This window comes from Aptenodytes forsteri, unplaced genomic scaffold, assembly GCF_000699145.1.
Source record: "Aptenodytes forsteri isolate BGI_AS27 unplaced genomic scaffold, ASM69914v1 Scaffold258, whole genome shotgun sequence".
Classification (NCBI taxonomy): domain Eukaryota; kingdom Metazoa; phylum Chordata; class Aves; order Sphenisciformes; family Spheniscidae; genus Aptenodytes; species Aptenodytes forsteri.
In genome coordinates, this window is record NW_008795250.1 from 1,971,841 (window position 1) to 1,993,706 (window position 21,866).

Genomic DNA, 21,866 nt, shown 5'->3' on the forward strand with positions numbered 1-21,866 from the left:
GCGGGGCGGGAGGGGGGGGGGTACCCCCCCCCCCCCCCCCCCCAGCTTTCTGGCTCTGGAAGGGCTGGCTCCCTCACGTTGTCTGTCTGTCTGTCCTTGCAGGAGGGGATCCTGGGCTTCCCAGGACGCCTGTGCTCAGCTGGGAGACCCCCACCACCCAGCATTGGAGCTGGCAACCCTGGAGCGAGGGCCCGACGCGGGGAGCAGCATCGCTCCCCAGGAACACCCAGCCCTGCGTCCCCCTGCCAGGCATTGGGGAGCAGGCAAGGCGTGAGCTGCTGGATTTTAGCTTCCTGGGACATCCAAGGGACTCTTCCTCTTCCTCCTCCTCCTCCCGCTCGCCTGACCAGGCAGTGCTTGCCTCCTCCGTTCGCCCCATGGCCACCCCACATCTCCCCACGGCCACCGGCTGAGCCCCCTCTGCAGTGCTCCCGACTCCGCATGGTGCATCCCGACCCTGCTCCCCGCTCCGAACCGGAGCCCCCCGACCTCGCAGGGAGGCGAGCGTGCGGCTGGGACTTTCTTGGAGGCAGGGGAACGTTAAGATGTTGAAAGCTCCCCGGCCGAGAGGGGCTGCGCGGACGCCAGGCCACCCGGCTAGAGGGGAGCAGGATGGACAGAGCCGTTGGGGCCAGGAACCGAGGCCGGTAGGGAAGGATGGACTCCCGGACCTGCCAGGACAGGCAGCCCAGTGACCACCCCAGCAGCAGCAGCAGCAATTGTAGCAGCAGCAAGAGTAATTGTGAAAGGGAAAGGATCCGGAGTCAGATGAAAATGGTGATCGGGCAACTGGAAGGCATCTTACAGGAGCTCAAGGAGGTGGCCAAGGAGCTCCGGGAGGTAGGAAAACCCCAGGGTGCCATCGCATCCCTGCTGCTGGCCCCAAATGGGGGTGCCCTGTCCCCGTCCCCCTGCCTGACCCCTGCCTCCGGGGCCAGCTCAGCACCCGCAACCCATCAGGTGTGCAATAGGATTTTCAAAAAGAGGGGGGAGAAAAAAATAGACACGCTTTGCAAAATTGCTCTTGACCTTGACACCAGGGTTTGCTCGGGGTTAGGGGGCCTGGCCGAAGCACCGGCCCTGCGGGTGCTGGTGGTGGGAGAAGCACCGTGGGGTCACACACCGGGGCTGGGGGAGCCAGTGCCATCGGCACCGTGCCACAGGCAGCTTTGCCTTGGGGGGAAGCTTGGGGGGTGTTTTCCGGGGAAGTGGATGGAGAGGGGATGGTGGGTCCCTCTGGCATTGCAGGGAGCACCAAAAATATGGCATCAGCCCTGGGTGCGATGAGGGGGGGTCCACAGGGCGGGCAGGGGGCCAAAATGACTGGCTGTCCCGTAGCCTGGCTGTCAGGGTCCATTGCTCCTGCAAAAAAAAAAAATTATATATATACACATACAAAGTGTAGTTGGAGTTTCCTCCCCGTGAGGAGGCACGGCAGAGTCGGTTGGGTGGGGAATTTAATATTTCTGTGGCTCCAGTGTTTGGGCCACACATCTCCAAGGTGGAGAGGAAGGGGAATCTGGATGGGGCTGGTAATTTAGGACATCTCCGCAGGCGACGGGGGAAATGGTGGACGGAAAGCGTGCGGTTAGCCTCGAGCACGGCGTGGCAGCTTGCTTTTGCAATAGGGCAGGCGGGCGTTTGCATCCTCTCCGTGGCCTGAGCCAAGCATGGGGTTATATCCAGAGCCGTGCGAAACTTTGTCTCCCCCCAGGTAGGGCAGAAATTGGTGGGGGGTTTGCCATGGGGCCACCATGGAGCAGCCCTGCGTGGATCGGTGACATTTGGGTGCCACCGAGAGAGCGCTGATGCAGGCGGACCAACGTCATCCTCAGCACGGACGTGGCCGTGGTCAGGGAGGTGACATCTTCCAGCCTGAAGCATCCCCTGGGATGCAGCGTCCTCCTTTGGGATGGCTCCGCTCGGTCCGGGAGATTTTTAGGGAGGCCGTCCCGCCGGGAAAGCCAGCACCGGGGGGATGCCACATCCCACCATGCCACCCCACTGGGTCCCCGCGAGGGCTCGACCTGGCCATGGCATCCCTAGAGATTTTCCTTTCTCTCATGGCTTTGCGGGTCCTTCCTGCAGCAGAAAGCAAACCCGGCCACCCAAAGCAAAAAGCCCCCCCCGATTCCTGCAACACCAACGGGGGGAGCCCAAAACCCATTCCACAAATCTCTGATGATTAAAAACAGTCATAATAGTAATAATTGGGAGGCAGAGCTATTTTCCATTTAGCCTGAGCTCACTTCATACTCCTCCAGGAGCTTAAAGAGGCTTTTAAAGTGAGGATGATGGCAATTGGCCCCTTTTATTGAGCCTATGGATTTAAGGCCAGGTGGGACCACCACGATCATACGAGCATCCCTCCTGCCGAGGATGTGGAGGGATAAGGACTACCGGGATGGGACAAGTCTCTGACCGGTTCACAGCTGAGGCCGGGTTGTGCTTCCCACCAAGCTTCGAGTGGCTCCACAAGGTCCCCGTCCAGCTCTTGAGGCCAGAAGGACCTTGAGCATCCCTGCAGCATCCTTGGTAGGCTGCCCAAGTCAGGTTGTACCAGCCTGTCTCGGAGCAGAGAAGAGGAGTAGGTGGCCTGAGGACACAGGGGAGGGGTAAAGGGCTCTCGGCATTCCCTGTGGACATGTTTTGGGAAGCAGGCTTAAAGGAGGAGGACTAACGTTGGAGGGTGGAAGAGCTGAGGGCAGCAGGTTCCTGTGCTTTGAGGAGCAGAGGGTGGCCAGAGGACGCCCACCCTCTGCCCCTCACCCCAGGGACACCCTGCTCTTGTGGCAGGGAGGGGGTCCATGCCCCATGAGGTGGCTTCTCCAGATGTTGCTGGGAAGCACTGAGGCCTGGAGATTATTTTTCCATGGAGCTGGCACATCCCTAAGCACCAGTGACCTCCCAGGCTGTGTCCATAGCTGCCCTGGAAGAGCCCCTCACATCATGGGACAACATGGCCAGGTCAGCGTAGAGCCAGCCACGAGGTGGGTCCTAAACTTCAACCACTCTCAACTCCTACAACATACCCATATAACTTTGCAGCAATTAGCTGAATTTATACAAAGCAGCATAAGACCGAGTACAAGAGCAGGCTCAGGAGCTAAAACACACCAGTCCAACCAGGCTAAACTGGGCTCTGGTGACTCCAAAGAACCAGAGGTCTGGTTTTCCCCAAACCAAGCAGATGTTGGGCATTAAAGGCTTTGGAAATTCAACCCCTTGTCTTCTGGATCACTCAGAGCAAGCTCGATGGGAGCACGTTATGCTGAAATCTCTTTCAAGCCCACCCAGAAAAGTATGTGGTAGACACCAGGCTGGCAAATCATAAGCTCTAGGATATTGGTGAAAGAAGTAAAAAAAAAAAATAAGCCCTTGTGATTGTCTACCTTGCACGTAGTGATGCTCTTCCTCGGCTGACGGTGAGGGCCAGGACATGGGGACAAGGCTGGGGACAGGCAGCCCTGCAGCCCCAGGCAGGGACTGATGGCCCCGAGCCTAAATGGGCACATGGGGAGGGGTCCTAGGAGGGGCTGCTCGGGGTCATTAAAGCCCATTAGTGCCCGCGGGGCCCTGGCACTTGTGAATCTGGTGTATTCTCCAATGGAGATGCCAAGGAGGCTTTGGAAATGTCCATCCCTGCGGCCACCTCCTCTGCTTGGCGCTTTGCCGGTGGGTTGGGGCAGGGGGCTGGATGTGCTCGGTGAGGGCAGCGGTGCACCCAATCCTGCTGCACCAGAGGCACCTGCGGAGCCAGAAAACCTTCACTGGGTGATGCTGGACCTACTCCTTCCAGGTTCTCCTTGCAAGAGGAGCTGGGTACCAGGACTTTGCAGGTCTGGAAGAAGCAGACAGGTCATAACCACCTTGACAAAAAACAATGCCCGAAGCCATCAAAACCCCTGTGTGGGCACGAGGGCTTTCACCCAGGGATGATTCCTGCTCTGAAACCACTCGCCAGCTCCAGGCACAGCTGGCTCTGGCTCACATAGGGCTTTTCTCCCAGGTTGTCCCTGCTTCAGCAGAGATTTTGAGTCCCAGACTCAGCGGGATTGCGGGCTGCTCCAGGGGGAGGCTTCAGTGGGGGACCCCAGGGCAGCCCCGCTCCACTGGCCCATCCCTGGGGATGCGACCTGGGACCAGGCCCTGGTTCAGGCACCGTTCCTGGCTCCCGGGAGCAGTTCCCACCTGAAGGCTGTCATTCCAGATGTCCGTTTGATTCAGGATGCTGTTTTACCAGTTTCTCCACTCCCACTCTCCCTCCCTTCCTCTTTCCCTTTTTGTGTATATAATTATTCCCCAGCACTCCAAGACAGGGCTGTATTATGTGCGGGGAAAATGATTATTAAAATCTTTGATTGAAATCGCACACTGGAAGTAGAAATCAGGCAGGAGGCAGGCAGGGAAGGCTCTTCCGCCGAGCGCTTGCCACGCTGCCTGCCCTCCCACGCGCCTCCTGCCAGCCCCGGCCTTTTCCCACGGGAATAAGGGTGACGCCACGGGGAAGAAGATACCCCAGGAGGTCCCAGCCATCTCCACTGCAAGGCTGAGCTCCTTCTCAACCTTGGGGGATCCCTTTGATTAGTGCTGGGGGTCAGAAACCATCCTGGGGGTATATCCAGAGGTGGGAAATAAATATCTGTGCAAGTCTCCCTATGTGCAAACCCCCCAAAATCCCATGGGAAGGGTCCCATCACCCCTGCACCCCCTGACATGGGAGGAGTGGGGTCCCACCACGCAGGGAAGCAGCACTGAGGGGTCCCCTCCAAGCCTTTGGCAGGAGGAAAATCCTCCCTGCAACCCCTTATGGTAATAAATACCTTAATAATGTTGTAATCAATAGGTGATAAGCTGGGAACGCTTGGGAAAGTTCACAGAGAGAAGGCGGCTTGTTATTCTAATAATAACATGTTTTAGAGATCTGCACAATGATTTCAAACTATTTAGCAGCTGATGATGTAGCAAATGATCCCGAGATCCGTGGCACGCTCATTTATAAGCATCAGCTCGGGGAAGAGAGGCCCCTGTAACCCAGCTTCTCTTTGCAAGTTCCAATTAATCATTTATTCCTTATTAAATATTTACTCACCTTGCCTGCGCCGGGAAGTGGTTTGGGAGATGCGGGAAGGTCCCTGGCTCCGGGAGAGTTTGGCTGGGGGATGGCAGGAGCTCTGCCAGAGGCTTTGGGGTGGCTCTTTTCCCCCGTGGAGGGAGGAATTGATGTTCAAGGCGATGGTGTCAAATGCCTCTGGGATGCTTTGGGAATAGGGTTGGGGATTTTTTCATGGGCCACGTGGTCCCGTTGCACATCCCCTCCGCGTGCCAGCTGTCAGCAAAGCAGAGCGCGGGGCCAGGCGGGTCGGATCCAGCCTGGGAAAGCAGCTGCGTAGCATGGGAAGATGCTTTGCACCCCAAAATGTGCTGCTGGAGGTGTGGAGCGGGGTGCTGGGCACGGGGACCAAGCCGGCAGCTGAGGGAACATGGGGTCTAGGGGGTTGATGCACAAAAATCCCTGCTCCTCTCCCAGCCCGGCTGGGGACGAGATGCTTTGCTCTGGGTTGGGAAAACAGGGATCCGGCGGGAAAGCAGCTGCGTAGCATGGGAAGATGCTTTGCACCCCAAAATGTGCTGCTGGAGGTGTGGAGCGGGGTGCTGGGCACGGGGACCAAGCCGGCAGCTGAGGGAACATGGGGTCTAGGGGGTTGATGCACAAAAATCCCTGCTCCTCTCCCAGCCCGGCTGGGGACGAGATGCTTTGCTCTGGGTTGGGAAAACAGTTGCATCTCACCAGAGGGCAGCTGAGGGGACACACGCATGTCGTCGAAGCAAAGACACCCCGCTTTGATCTCCCCACCCCAGACCCTCCCTTTGCCCAGCAGTACCCGCCCCGAGCACCGATCTGCTTTGCCCAACCGCTTCAAAGGCCGTGCTGGGATGAAGGGGCCGTTAGATCACACCACTTTGATTCCAACATCTTCCAGCTCCTTCCCCGGCCTCAGGAATTGTATGCATTACCAATTACCGGCCACGAAGCCTTTGAAGTCCCCTCTTGTCCTCCCGCCTCGTCCCTCGCCTCTCTAGCATCTTCTTGAGCTTCCAGGAGGTTTAGCCCCTCGATAGGAAACAGCATGGCCAAAATGTGGAAGCTAGAGCCACCAAGCCAGGAACCTCCGTGCTTGATTTGCAGCTGATAACCAAAAATCCCATTAAAAAACAACGATGCTCTAGATGTTCAACATCTGCCTCAGCTGGGGAGGCAAACGCCCAATTTGGGGCACCCAGGCTTTCACCTGGAAAGCTCCTGGCTGCCAGCAGTGTCCATGGGTGCAGGGACTGTACATGGGGTGAGGGGAGCACCCAGCACTCCCAGGTGGGCTGAATGGTGGGAGCTGGTTTTTGGGGTGGAGGTGAACTGGTCGGTGCCGCGGTTTAGCACATCCTCACTCGGTGCCCGTCTCTACGGGGTGCCACGAGGACGTGGGCCCATCCCTCTGCCTCGCTCCAGTTCATCCTATGGCTGCTCAAAGCTTGTCACTTTGGGCGAGAGCTGAGCATCCCTTGGCCACCCAGCGCCTGCTTTCAGGGCGCTTGGGCACAGCAGGATGAGGCCCCTTGGTGACACCAAGCACGAGGTCAAGGGGAATTATTTTTGCTCCCTATTTGCCTGCTGCCAGGTACGCCTGGTTTGACCAGGGATGCTCTGCTGTCACTAAAAAGGTGGCTTGTTGCAGCAAGGTGAAACCTAAAGGCGAGGGAGGATGGGGACACGTGCTCTCTCGGTCACCCCCATGGCACCTCCAGCACATGCTGAGGACACCCCAACCCTCCTCACCTGCTTTTAGGGGGACAGAGCCACCCCAGTTCACTGGGGGATGAAAGCATCACCAGGGTCTCACCCCAAACCACCCGATCCCAGGTCTGGTTGGTCCATCTCTCCCTCCCCATCGCTCTCGCCCTGGCTCCCTCTGCCAGCAGTGATGGCCTCAGCTAAAAATCTTTGACAACCTGCCTCAGGAAGGAGAAAAGAAGGGAGAAAAGACCAAATCCTACTTCACATTTAAATCCTCAGCGGATACCAAGTGTCACATAGGTATTTAACACCCCTACCACCACCCCCCTTCCACCACCACCCCCCGTTTAAAATAGAAAGCGCTCCTAAAAATAGCCCCGAGTGAGCCACCGCTGGGGCGATACTAATCCCTGTGTGCCGGGACGAGGACTGGGACGAGGACGTGACATCTCCTGGCACCCACCCAGCCCGAATCACAGTGGATCCCTTTAATGAAGATGAGGAGGAGCAAGGACCCTGAGTGACAGGGACCCGACTCAAAGCCCAAGGAGATGCTCACCCTGAGCCCGACGTTGTAATCACTGAGCCTTCGTGAAAACAGAGGTGATCTCATTTTAGCTGAGGGTTTCAGCAGAATCATTTGCTGCCTTATTAAAAAATAATAGCCGGGTGTTTCCCAGGAACAGCTCTTTTCCTGCCCTTTTTCCTCATTCTTTCTTGTCACTGAGAAAGAAGGGGTCACATCATCTTTTTTTTTCTCTTTTCCTCAAGTTTCACCCTTTCTCCCCCAAAGAAAAGAGGAAAAAAAAAAAAGGGGAAAAAAAAGAAATTTCATGGTGCATTGGGAACAGATGCAATTGCCTTTTCTAATTTCAAGACTTTCTTGCAGATGCTGGTGCGGATGCTCCCAGCTTGCCCCCAGCACCCTTCAAAGCCAAAGCTTGAAGGATGGATGGGTCCCTGCCTGTCCTTTCTGGAGGACTTGCGTGGGCAAGGAGGCAGGAAAAATAAGTCGAAGATCACGGGTGAGGAGCTTAGGTAAAGCCTGTTGCCTTCTGCTGCCTGGGATGAGAAGCGCTCAGCTCACTGTCCCCAGCACTACCCTGCTTTGGGGACCCAAAGTCCCTCCAGGTGACAGTGCCATGATGGAGGTCCATCCCCGAGGCAGGACCAGGGATGGGCTTCAATGTACCTTCAAGAGGTCCATCCAGGAGAGAAACCACTCATACAGCACAGCTTAGGAGGGGACTTCTAGCCCTGGGCTGAGCTTATATGGGCTCCTGAGCCATGGGCAGGGTGGGGTGGGGGTCCCAGGTGGGCCTGATCGGGGCCGTTAAGGTGTGTTAGCACCCATCACCATGTGCTCAGGTCTGATGGTGGGAGCGCTCCTCTCATTTCCAACCCAAACTTCATCCGGACTCCACTGCACCCTTTTTTCCCTGGAAAGCTGTTTTTTGGCACCTTTTATTGCCAACGTGTCCAACACGGAGCAATCCCCAGCCCTTCAACCTGCGTTTCCCTGGTGACACCGGCCGGTCCCATCTCGGAAAGCGTCTCCCCATTCCCAGGTCTCCCCAGTTGCTCCGCTCCGTGTTTGCAGCAGGCAGCAAACGCACACATCCAGCCCCATCACCCTCACACGAACTGTATCGGACCCCTGTGCCCCTTGGGGTTGTGCCCCCATGGAGGTGACACTATTTTGTCCTCCAGAGATGCTCATCCAGGTTGTCCCTAGGTTGTCATGCAGCATTTGGTGACCCGAGAAATGGCCCTCGCTGCAGCCGGAGCCTGGAGATGTCCCATGGGGGCCTGCAGCTGATTTAAAAGAGGTGGTACTGCGATGGCTGGATCCCCCCAACAAGCAAATGGGAGGTCGGGGTCCCCCATCCTTGGTGCCATCTCCTCGGGAGCTTGATAGAGCAGGAGAGCTGCATGGGCAGGGCTGTCGAACAAGTGAAATTTGGAGCTCGAATATGGGAATTTTATTAAAATCAGGTCAGCAGAGTGTCATGGAGCCACTTCGGCTGCTGGTAGCGTAATCATCCCCCCAGGCTTCTGGTTTCAGATGCCCAGACATATTAAATTACCCTTAACTCTGCCCACGCCTCCTCATCCACCACGAGGGCTTTGCAAGGAGCCTGCCCTGCTGAGCTGTGTTTTATGGTGCATTTCTAGTGATTTATGGTGTTGACCCAAACCTCTGCGCGCTGGCAGCTAGCAAAGGGATGCAGAGACCAAGGGCAACCGGGCACCATGACAGCAGCTTTGGGGTGCCCGTCCTTGGCTACCCACCACAAGGATGGGATGGGGTGTCTGAGCCCAAGGACTCGGTCTCCGCCAGCAAAAGTGCTCGAAAAAATGGAGTTATGGGATAACAGCAGCATAAAAATGATGGAGAGATGTGCCATGATTAATTATTCTTGGTGGATGAGGAGGTCCAACACCCGTCGATGAACCGTGGGACCGGTGGAGATACGGCAGGGCTTTTCGGTGGCATGAGGAGAAGGAAATGAAACGTGTCTGGCAAGATATTGCCCATTGATTTGTCTTCCCTCCGGTATTTTGGGAAATTTGTGGCTGATTTCCACCAGGAAAGGACGTGCGAAAGGGCAGCAGAAGGAAAAAGGTGGGGAGAGAAAGGCAATAATGAAAAATAACCAGAAAAAAACCCACATTTATGCATGGAGAAACCACTTGGAAAAAGCTAAGCACAGGGTTTTTTTCACTCCCCAATGCTCCACGTGCGGGATGGGGGGGCCGAGGAGCAGAGGGAGGGACACAGCCCTGGGGTGCCGGGGGGCACAGATGCCCGCAGATGCCTATGCTGGGGAGGGGGGGAGCACAAAATGCATCAACTGGGTGCACAAACAGGTACGAGGGGTATTGAGGGGTTCCCCCTAGCCCCCCCGCTTGTCTGCCGCTGCCCACCTCCTGCTTGGCAGCGCTGGGACCGGCCAGGCCCTCTGCCAGCTCCCCCGGAGAGGGGGGGGGAGGCAAGCCAGCAACCCTGCCAAAAATATGCACTTCAAACTGCTGCTGAGTTGAATTTTCGCATCGTGCTCTGCCTCCCACACAAAATAAAGCCACACACCCCCCTGCGCACATATATCCATGCAGAAACACCAGCCAAGAAACACTACGATGCTCCTGGAGACACAGCAATGGCTCCAGCCGGATGCCACGGCAGCGGGTGCTTGGGTGGGATTGGGGAGCCCCGGGCAGGATTAGTGCTGTGCTCGGTGCTGGGTAGCCCTTGAGCTGGATGGGATTAAAGACTTGAAGGTGGATGATGAGCCTCTCGCATCCGAAACCTCAGCAAGGTCATTAGATGAAGACCACGGTCCATGGGAGCCATAGGAGGAAGGAGGTCCTTCATCCCTTCCTTTCCCTTCCAGCCCTTCCCGTGGCTTGAACCTCAGCTAGGACATTACGTCAATTATTTTTAATTTTTTCAGGGCCTGTTTTATTCATGCCCCATGTAAGGTCCGTCCCCTGCGGCGTGGCGGGGCCACGACCCTGTCCCCAAGCCACCATGGGTCTTGATATACTCAGCACCTTGCAAGAGATGGAGGAGACCGAGCCCGTCAGCATCCCAGCCAGGGCGGGGGGGGTGACAGTGCTGTCCCCGCAGCCCCCGACCTTCCCGTGCTGCTCTGCAGTTTGTCACACAGCCTTGGGACATTTTCCACCCCCTGCCTCAGTTTCCCCACCCACGGAGCTGCCTTTTCCAGGGGGAGGAGGTGGCGGTCGCTGGTGGCTCATGCTGCTCTGCATTTTGTCACACAGTCTTGGGACATTTTCCACCCCTTGCCTCAGTTTCCCGACCCACGGAGCTGCCTTTTCCGGGGGGAGGAGGTGGCGGTCGCTGGTGGCTCCCCATGGATGGGTGCAAGGGACCAAGGGACACCACGTGTGCAGGGATTTGGGGTGTCACTCGGGGTCCCAGGGGACAAGGCAGACCCCAGGGCCACCCTGGGAACGGCCCATCCTGCCGCACCAAGCACCCAGGAGCACCCAAGGCTTCACCGCCTGCTCGGGGCCCATAGGTGCTGTGCCACCGGGTGGGCTTCGGTCCCTGCCGAAGGGCTCCCGGAGCGGCTCCACCTGGGCTGAGGCCTCCCAACTCATCACACGGGTGATACCGGGGGAAATGGCAGAGATTTAGGGACGTGGTGTTATTACGGAGCAAAAACCATCCGGCAGCTCCTCTCTGCCCTTCCGTCCGTCCGTCTGTCCGCAGGTGGTGAGCCAGATCGACCGACTGACGTCCGACTTCGAGTTCGAGCTGGAGCCGGACGACTGGACGACGGCGACGGTCAGCAGCACCTCCAGCAGTGAGAAGGGGGGAGGCGCCTTCGAGCTGGGACCCCTCGATTTCTCCGCCTCCGACATCCTCTCCGACAGCTGGGAATTCTGCTCCTTCCTGGATGCTTCCACTCCCTCCGACCCGGGCGACGGTCCCGAGCCCCCCCGGCCGCAGCCGCAGCCCCCGCCGGCTCGCCAGCCCGATTACCGGCTGATGAACGGGGGGATCCCCATCACCAACGGTCCCCGGGGCGGTGGGACCCCGGATTCATCCAGCGAGGAAGCCTTCGGCGCGACGGCCGGCCAGAAGATCCCGCATCACCGGCCGGCCGGCACGCGGGAACGGGTCAGATTCAGCGACAAGGTGCTTTACCACGCTCTGTGCTGCGATGACGACCGGGACGGTGACAGCACGGTGTCCCCAGGGGATGATGGCCCCGAGGAGCCCGGCCGTAAGGTGCTGGCGGGACCACCCTCGAAGCATCCTTCCACCGGTGGTGGTGGTGGACCCCCGGCGCGGCGGCTGACGAGGAACAGCAGCACACAGACCGTAGCCGATAAAAGCACCCAGACGGTGCTGCCTTATATCCCGGCCAAGCAGAAAATTAAAAATAAAAACTGACACCGGCTCCGCCGCACGGATTTGGGGAGGGCGGGTGGATGGGGGGATTCCTGGGGAGGGACAGAAAACTATATATATATATATATAAATATATATTTAAATAAATCAATACTAATAATAAAATCAACATGAAAAGGTGGTAAAGAAGACAAATGTCCCAACTACCTACCCGTCATTTTCGAGGCTCAGGGAATTTTAAACTGTTTTTTTTGTGGACAGAAGCTTCAGATCAATAAACCGTCCATCATGGAGAAATAACAACAATAACATATATATATTATATGTATATATGTGCCAAGAGAGGGAAGCCTGTATGGAGGGGAGAGCCCCCACATCTGAGGTCGTGGCCAGGGGATGGATGGGGACGTGGGGATGCTGCGGGGGGGTGGCTGGGCCGGGGGGAGCGGCGAACGTCCCTCCCTGGGACATGTTATCCCTGTTTGGCTTAAGAAGAGCCGGTGCGACCTGCTTTGTCACATCCGATGTCTGAGCAGAGCAGGGATGTCACCGGAGCTGTCACACACACACACACACACACACCCCGGCTGGCACATGGCCCAAGAGGTTTACAGGGATGGAGAGGGGCTTGCAGAGAGCAAAAGCACACCAGTGCCGAGGAGTCGGGATGGGGAACCCCCCCCTCCCAATTTCCATCCTTTATACCAGGTCCAGGGGAAACATTAGCGACCTGGAAGTCTTGCAACCGTCTTGAACTGACACGCGAAATGTCTCCGGCTTTCCTTTAGGTACCCGCTTCTGGTTTTGCATTTCAAAAGCTGCAGCCCCCATTTGAGGGGAAAAAAAGGTGGATTTGCTCTAAAAAATGAGGGAATCTGGGCCTCCAAATCCACCTTTGGCATTTTTTTTTGGCTTCCAGGTTTTGCTGAAGCCTTCAGCATCCAAAGGGGTCGGTGCGGCACCTGGTCCTGGAGACAAACACCCCGTGTCCTCCCCATCGGCTCTTCCTCCCGCAGACACGCATTTGCACCACCAGCCCTCGAGCATCCCCGGCACGACGGTGGGGTTTTTTTTCCAAGCCTGGCAGCAAAAAACCACCACCTTGACTCCCTGTTTTTAATCCAGGTCAGAAATGCTCCGTTTCAAGCCTTTTCCCAGTGCCGCCTCGAGTGTCGCCCCGGAGCCGGGCCCCTCGCTGCCACCCAGCATCGCTATCGCGGGCGAGGGACGCTCGTACGAAACAACCGTCAAAGAGGAAGCGGCGGTGGTCAAAATACTCTGAATTCAACCTGAATCATAGCAGGAGAAAAGCCTTTCGCCCGAAGTACCTTGCATTATGGGATTTTTTTTTCGTTTTTAGGACCCGAGGGACATGGCATCAGCTGGGGGATCAGCATACGTTCCCACGATGTGCAGAGCCTTGGGAGGGTTCGGTGCCTCCCACCCAGGGAGCATCCTTCGGGTCCCCGCCAGGACACCCCGGCCCCAGACAAAGCTGGGACAGGGAAGAGCCCGGCAGAGGGGACCATGGGGGGAAGATGATGCTGATGATGCTGACGCATCGTCTTCCTCCGCATCTCCCCTTACCCCCAGGGCTGGGACCCCGAGGGGAGCCTTAACCCCTTGTTTTTCACAAATAGGGCCACCAAGGGACGGGATGTCCCCATCCCACATCCCAGGTAGGGGACAGCCGGGCTCAGCCAGCACCGGCACGGGGAAACGTGGGATGGGACAACTCCTCTCCACTCCCTCCATTACTCCACGTGTCAACAGCTGGTTACTTATTTATTTTTATGAGCTTTTTACAGCCTGGCCCCATTGTAAAAGCATGATTAATAGATGTAGCTTTGTTCTTTAATAACTCCTCCTGAAGGATGCCAGGAAGAGGACGAGGCAAAAATTCAGAGCAGCCGGAGCTGCATGCGGAGATGCTTTTCGGCTGATCCAGATTTGGGGGCACCCGCATCGCCTGCAGCCCCGGAACGAGCTGCAGAGGCAGCCGGAGGGGAAACTGAGGCACGGCGTGGGGACGCAAAGCTCAGGCTCCTGCACAGCTCAGGGCGAAGCCGCTCACCTTGGGGCCAGGGATTTAAAGCCAATTGCTGCAGCCAGGGCCGTACGGACAAGGGTAATGGCTTCTTCCCTCACGTTTCTATTAAGAACGAATTTACAGCCGTGCAAGCTTTATTTCATGCTCTGCGATAAATCCAAGCGATGGCGGCGGTAAGCGCTGTATTAACCTTTCAGGCCCACAGATGGAAAACCTCCATAAAACAGGGGTAAACAGAGACAGGGGCAATTTCTCCGCTCCCGTTTGCTCGGGGTAAGGGGTAATAAAAGCCACCACTGATATACGGAGAACCACGGGCAATGTCCTTGCTGCTCCTCTGCACATCCAGAAGGGTTTTGCTGTTATTATTTAGCAGGAAAGCCTGCTGGTTTGGGGTTTTTTTAGGGTAAAATTCAAGAGGATGGGAGCGATTATTAACACAAATATGGAGAAACCATTCAAACTAGTAAAAATGGCTTTGCTGCACCAGTAACAAAGTTATTAATGATGTCATTAATTGCACCACCAACCTAGTTATTAATAATGAATTAATGGACTTTGCTCTTGCAGGGACATGATCCAGCTCACCGGAGTTACCGCCCATGGCCGCGGGGAGCGTGATGGGGGATGGAACAGGAGCTGGACTGGGAAAACACCTTGTCTTTCTCTTGACACTATATATTAACAAATTAACGAGCCTTTCCCCCACAGGATCCCAGCAACATCCCTGTCCTCCATCCCCAGCCCCTCCCCGGACCCCAAAACCTGTTTGGGAACACCCGAAACAGCAACCAGAGAGTTGCCGGAGACGGCAAAGGAAGGGGCGAAGGGCTTGCGTTTCCTCCGAGATGCAATAAAGAAACCATCAGCAAATAAAACGAGGACACGGACTGGCCAGTGACCCAGAACGGCAGGTACCTCTGCCATGCATCCTGCTGATTTTTGGCCGGGAAGGATGCTCGGTGGCTGCTCTGGCCAGAGCCAGGGTTTGATGGGGTTTAAAGCAGCATTTCAGCTTCGCGTTCGAATCCTCCGGCTCTGACCCTCCCCACGGCTCCTGTTTGAGTTGACCTGAATTACGAGAGGCTCTGCTGGGGTTTGGGTTTTGGAGAAACTCCTCTGAGCTCACCCAATCCCTCTGGCTCGTGAAATCCAGCTGGAAAGTTTCCCCCCAGAAGAAGCCATCTCGCTACGTCTCGCTTCGGCGAGGGCTGAAAATAGCCCCCAGCTGCCTGGAGACTTCACTTCAGAGCTCACTGACATGAAAGGCAGCCATCAAAGTGGATAATGGGATATTTTCCAGCCTAAGGAAGAGCTCCAGCTTGGGGTCGGGCTTTGGGAAGGCCGGTTCTGCAGGGGACTGGAGCCCAGACTGCACCTGTGCGTCGCTGCACTCATCCTGACCACCCCTGGGAAGCCAAAACCCAAGCTGTCCCCATACGTAGACGCAGCTTTTTTGCTCAAATCTATTACGACCCGCTGTCAGGGGACTGCAGCAGCCTCTCCCCCCGCAGTGACGGGCTTTATTTCACATAGCCCTGGCTCAGACCAGGCTACAACCAGCCCCCCATCAGCTGATAAAAGCATCCCTGGATTTTTAGCTGGCCCCCCCTGCATTGCTCGGGGCTGGTTGCTCACTGCGGCTGGAAGACAAATGCTTTGTTTTTGAAGAGAGAGGCTATCCTTCTGCATCTGCTAATGTGCAGCATCTTGTCTTATTTGCTCCTCGCTGTTCCACAGCTGAATTACTGCAAGTGATGTACTGGCGCTTTGTACGATGATGCTTCTTTATAGCCGCAAAAGGAGCGCTCCTTCAGCCTCGCCTTCCAGCTTTCAGGAGTTAAATCCATCTGCGAGGGGGCCACCAAGGCTCTTCCCTCCTTCCTCATCCTCACCCCTCCATCCAGGGTGCTCTGCTCCATGGGGAGAAAAGAAACATCCCCCCAAAAGCTGCGGTCCCCGTCGGCTGGTGCAGCTCGGCTGCGCCCTCCCCGCTTGATTTTGCTCCGCAGTGCAGCGAGCCGGGGGTCGCATCCTCCCCAGCTCTGCTTATCTCCTGCCTCAGAGCCAGATAACTCACTGGTGGTGGTTATATCCTCGCAAGAAAAGGCTGCATGGGGAGGAGGCGAGGAGCGTGCAAGCCCTGCACCGAGCAGAGTGTACCCAAAACTGCGTCCACCTCCAGCACAAACCCAGCCCTCTCTCCCCGGGGCGTTATCACAGCATGCTGCAGCATCCTGCATCCCTTCGCCTCCTCGCCCCCAGCCCAGGGCATCCCCGTTGGAGGAGAAAGGCAGGTTCAGGGACATCCCCAAGCCATGGATCAGGGCACTCGGTGACTCAGCGCTGGGTTATGGATTCACCCCTGTGCAATTTGGCACTAAAACCCCAACCAGAGCAGCTCCCCTGCTCATGTTCCTCTCTGGGCTCTGCCAGCCGAGCCCTCCTGGCAGCCACAGGATGGAGATGTATAAGCCGAGCCCAGCCAGACATGGGCCTGAAACGGGTGCTCGTGGCCACAGCACGCTAATTAATCCTCTTTTGCGCCTGGCACTTGCCAGTCTGTAATTTCACAGCTTGCTGCAGGCCTCCGTACCACAGGATGGCTGCCAGTTGCTCGGCGGCCGGGGCAGCTTCTCCATCCTCACGGGACGAGCAGCTCAGCCAGCAGCTCATGGTGGGCTCCAGCCTCCTCCAGGGCTGATAACCCAAGGATGGAGCGGTGTCGGCTGGACACCTGAAGAAAACCTCCTGCTCTGCCACGAGAGGGAAAGAAAGGGATGGAGAGCTGGGATAGATACCTGGCAGTGGGCAGGAGCCTTCATCCCACCCTCAGCAAAAGAGCAAGGGGGGATGAGGGGGAAACCGGTGTCAATGGGGAGCTCAGAGCATCAGGCAAGGTGGTGAGGATGAGGCAGGTCCGAGGCAAGGTGGGAATAAGTTTGTGGGCAACGGGCACGGCTGGAGAGCAGCATCCCTGCAGCACAGCTCAAGCTGGGACTGACAACCCCAGGCTGAGCTTAAATGGGCTCCTGGGACCACAGGCAGGGTGTGGGTGGGGGTCCCAGGTGGGGCTGCCCAAGCCATTTAATGCCCCCGAGGCCATGGGAGGCCAGACTTGGGGTGAGGGTCTCTGCCTGACGAGCTGAGCTGAGCTGGCAGCTCCCCCACCACCTCCAGCCCAGCAAAACCTGCTTCCCCAGCGGCCACCACTCCTGGAGCTCAACCCTCGGGTACCCGGGTACGGCCCTTGCTACGCCAGTGGGTGACATAGACTTATTTTTTGTGTTACCTCGCCTTATGGAATGCATTTTGCTGGGTGCTCTCCCACCACTGGGTGGCAGTGGGCACACACGTGTACATGCATGCACACGCACACGTGTGCCCCACGCAAGGGGCTGCCTCCGTCCTCGCTGCCCCTTCGGAGACCTGTGCCAGGCGCCGACGCCGCGGTGGCCCCATGTCACATCACCTCCGTGGGTGAATGTTGTCATCACCCCACGCTTCATCCCCGGTGGGGACATGGAGACCGGGCAGCTTCAGCCTGGCCGCATCCTGCTCTCAGGAGGAGAGCACCCCCCCCAAAACGCAGCCAAAAAGGGCAATTTGAGACCAAAAGTGCTTCTTACCTCCATACCCTGGAGGCAGTAGCAATCTGGGTCTTGCCTTGACCCTGGGACAAGGGGCGCTTGGCTGGAGCACCCCCCATTTGCAGGGCAGCACCCCCCAGAAGAGCCCCAGGTGCCCCAGAGCTGTCGGGTCCAGCGGAGCCTGCCAAAATGCAGCCGTGCCAGAGGAGCCCTGGAGGTACTTGTAAGACAAGGGATGACATGCTTGATGGGACTTCTTAATTAGATCTCGCTAAACCAAAATGTACCGGGGCTCCCCTGGCAGAACAACATCAGACAAAACATTAATCACGCTCCAAATAAATAATTAAAAAGTTGGGGCTTTTAGAAGGGAAAACAAAAAAACAAGAAAAATCAAAGGCATCGGCGCCAGCCCATAATAAGCACTGCCACTGGGTCCGGCGAGGCCCTGTCCCCGAGGGGGAGCGGAGCTGTGTCCCCAAGGCCACCTGAGCCATGTGGGACCCAACGTGTTCATCAAAATCTGTGCCCAAAGTCCCAGGAGGCGTCAGGACCAGGTTTGGGACCTCATACCTGGAGTCGTGGGATTACATCCCCATCTCAGCTTTACGTTAAAACGTGTCTTTTCACAACTAGCACCTATAGCCTCAAATGATGGATTTAAAAAAATTATTTCCCCACTGGTTGGCTCATGCAGTGCCCTGGGACATCATCCGTGGTTCACCTCTGGGATGCTGGACGATGCCCAGACCTCAGGCTCCGGCAGGTGCCCAATGCACCACAGGAAAAATCTTAAATTATGCGGAGCCGTTTTCATCGAAGAACATGATTGAGGCAGGGCTGGTTCCGTCCCTCCTGGCTCCCCAGCCACGCAGGCGGGATGGTCTCCTTGGGACCACGCATCCCCCATCCCAGCATCAGCCTTGGCCAAAGCCCAAAGCCCAAGTTTACGGGGGGAAGAAGACGAAGAAAGCAGCACGAGGGGCTGTAGAGTGATGTTTTCCCCCGCGTGGCCATCAAAGCCACTCGGGTCACCTCTGGGATGCTGGACGATGCCCAGACCTCAGGCTCCGGCAGGTGCCCAATGCACCACAGGAAAAATCTCTTCACCCAGCATTTAAGAACCACTTTTGGGAGAAAACAACAAAAAAAAGGCTTGAAAAAAGAAAGCTCTCCCTCCCCATCCCCTCTTAGTCGGAGCAGAGATGATTACTCAGTGTAAGCAACCCAGAGCTTAAATTATGCATGGAGCCATTTTCATCGAAGAACATGATTGAGGCAGGGCTGGTTCCGTCCCTCCTGGCTCCCCAGCCACGCAGGCGGGATGGTGGGAAGGCTCCTTGGGACCACGCATCCCCCATCCCAGCATCAGCCTTGGCCAAAGCCTCTGGTGCAAGTTTACGGGGGGAAGAAGACGAAGAAAGCAGCACGAGGGGCTGTAGAGTGATGTTTTCCCCTGCGTGGCCATCAAAGCCACTCGGGTGCCAGTCTTCAGAAACAAATGTCACCTGTGCTCTGCTTTCCTCTTCTTTACCTTTCCTACAAGGTATTTATTAAAGAGCAAGCTATATTTATTAAAAAGCAAAGCCAGGGCTGTGGTGGGATGGGGCTGCTCCTCTCGCTCCACCGATGAGCCGACAGTCGATGATGAATTTAATGCAACGACCGTGTTTTTTAGCTTCTGGGTTTCCTCCCTGTAAGGCTGTGATGCTGCAGGGAGAGGGGGTGTTTTCTGCCAAGGATGGAGCAACCCCGTAGCCCTTGGACACGGCCACCAAGAGATGATGCTGCGCACTCAGAAGCTGATGGGCACCCACGAAGCCTCACTGGTGGGCAGCATCCCTGACCTTCCTCCTCCTCCCAGCCCTTTCCCTGCACATCACCTGGGTACAAAGCTCACCGGGAATGAAGGACTCCACCAAAACCCGCTTTACTACATTAATATTTGCTGGTAATGAAGCTAGCTAGCACTTAGAGCTCCAATCAAATTAGGAAAGCTATAATGAACAAGAAGCAGTGCATTAATTCATTAGCGGGGAATTACACCAAATTATCTCAGCAAATACAGCAAAACTTTAATTTACCGGCGGTGTTTTCGAATGGCTTTTCCTCCTTCGTCTCCATTTACACCGCGGCACATTTTTTCTGGCAGCAAAAACACAAGAAGTGAATTAACTCCAGCTCCTTGGGGAAATGCTTTTGTCTCTCGGATGGGAATAAATAACCCATAAGAGATACCAGAAATTTTCCTTTTGGGCTCCTTCTCCAGGTCTGTGCAGGGAAAACGGATATTATTTACAGTAAATAAGTGCTCAGAAAACACCGTTGCAAAGGTCACTGCCTGTAAAAGCTCCACCAGCAGCATCCCAAGGATTAGAATAATGTTCTGCTTTGTTGATCATCACAGAAAGGGAAAAAGGAGGAAAAAAAAATGTGTAGCAGTTTCCTTGAACACGTGCAGGCAGGGCATCAATAATATAAATTGTTGGGAAATTAGCCCTGATACTCAGCTGCCAGTTTGTACATGCTTAATGCATAAATTTGGGCATCAAAATATAATGTCCTCTTTAATGTCTGGATGCAGAGGGCTGAGAAAGGACACAACTTGTGTCACGTCCTCAGCCTGACACGACTCGAGAAATAAACCCCTGGACCCTTTGCATCCAAGGGCATCACATCTGGGGTGGTTTCCCCTTGCAAGAGCCAGCCCCACGTAACATCAGCAACAGAAAAGCCCTTCTCGCAGGTCCCCTCTCCCCACACCTTTTAGCTTTAAAAAAAAATAAAAATAGAAAATAAGTTTTAAAAACACCAGAGGGTATTTTTCCTGCTTTCTTTCAGGACAAGGAATATTTATTTATTTTTAATAAGCTTCCCACATGCTCACAGGACTCCAGGAGCTGCTGATGCAGAGACACCTCTGGGGTGGGAGAGCATGGCTAAAGCCCCCACGCTGGGGTCAAAGTGCAGCCAAAAAAGCAGGGAGAGATCCAGAAGACATTTGGGACAATCAGGAAGCTTATTCACAGGGGTAAATCGAAGGTGGAAAGGAGCCACTTGCACCACAGGGCATAGATGCCTGCAGCCTCCTATTTAAATGACCAGGTCCACAGCAATACACATGCAGCATTTAAGGCAAGAGGGCTCTTGGCTTGGGAAAAAGAAAGCAATAAATAAGGCTGGGCAGTCCCTGGCCTGGGCAGATGCACCTCCCTGCAGCTGCAGGGCTCCGCAAACCAGGTTTTGTTTGTGTTTAATTGCAAGGCAGGCAGCTCAGGCAAAACAGGGGAGGCTCCTTCCTTTCAAAACTGGAAAATAAACCCCTGAAATGACACCCTGGCCACGGCAACCTGGAGGTTTCAATCAGGTTTGGAAATTTGTTTAGTTTTTGGTTTGGTTTTTTTGAGCTACCTACCTTACAGACCAGGAATCCTTTGCAGAAAGGTCCCCTCTACTGTAGGATGGATGGCAGTGGCATGAAGGGGATAGTCCCATGGGATGAGCGTTATAAGCAGCAGTAGCTGATGTGCAGCCCCTCCCGGGCTGGGCAGGGGGTTTGGCAGGAGGACAGGACAGCCCGGAGCACAACAGCTCCCAGCACAAGTCTTTCCTATTGAAGATGGGCCTCAAAAGAAGATCTGAGCACAGGCTGAGGGATTAGTGCTAATAGGATCAGATCCAACAGGGCTTGGAGCCCATTAGCACTAATCCCTCAGCCTGTGCTCAGATCTTCTTTTGAGGCCCATCTTCAATAGGAAAGACTTGTGCTGGGAGCTGTTGTGCTCCGGGCTGTCCTGTCCTCCTGCCAAACCCCCTGCCCAGCCCGGGAGGGGCTGCACATCAGCTACTGCTGCTTATAACGCTCATCCCATGGGACTATCCCCTTCATGCCACTGCCATCCATCCTACAGTAGAGGGGACCTTTCTGCAAAGGATTCCTGGTCTGTAAGGTAGGTAGCTCAAAAAAACCAAACCAAAAACTAAACAAATTTCCAAACCTGATTGAAACCTCCAGGTTGCCGTGGCCAGGGTGTCATTTCAGGGGTTTATTTTCCAGTTTTGAAAGGAAGGAGCCTCCCCTGTTTTGCCTGAGCTGCCTGCCTTGCAATTAAACACAAACAAAACCTGGTTTGCGGAGCCCTGCAGCTGCAGGGAGGTGCATCTGCCCAGGCCAGGGACTGCCCAGAAAAACACCAGAGGGTATTTTTCCTGCTTTCTTTCAGGACAAGGAATATTTATTTATTTTTAATAAGCTTCCCACATGCTCACAGGACTCCAGGAGCTGCTGATGCAGAGACACCTCTGGGGTGGGAGAGCATGGCTAAAGCCCCCACGCTGGGGTCAAAGTGCAGCCAAAAAAGCAGGGAGAGATCCAGAAGACATTTGGGACAATCAGGAAGCTTATTCACAGGGGTAAATCGAAGGTGGAAAGGAGCCACTTGCACCACAGGGCATAGATGCCTGCAGCCTCCTATTTAAATGACCAGGTCCACAGCGATACACATGCAGCATTTAAGGCAAGAGGGCTCTTGGCTTGGGAAAAAGAAA

General features: G+C 55.7%; 1 protein-coding gene across 1 annotated transcript; it reads left to right on the top strand.

Annotated features, from left to right (window-relative positions):
* Positions 1-657: 657 nt before the first annotated feature.
* On the top strand, positions 658-11,720 carry CUNH15orf59 (chromosome unknown C15orf59 homolog). Its single transcript, XM_009278864.1, has 2 exons — positions 658-840; positions 11,034-11,720. The coding sequence occupies exons 1-2, from the start codon at positions 658-660 to the stop codon at positions 11,718-11,720; spliced, it is 870 nt and encodes a 289-aa protein (XP_009277139.1).
* Positions 11,721-21,866: the final 10,146 nt, after the last annotated feature.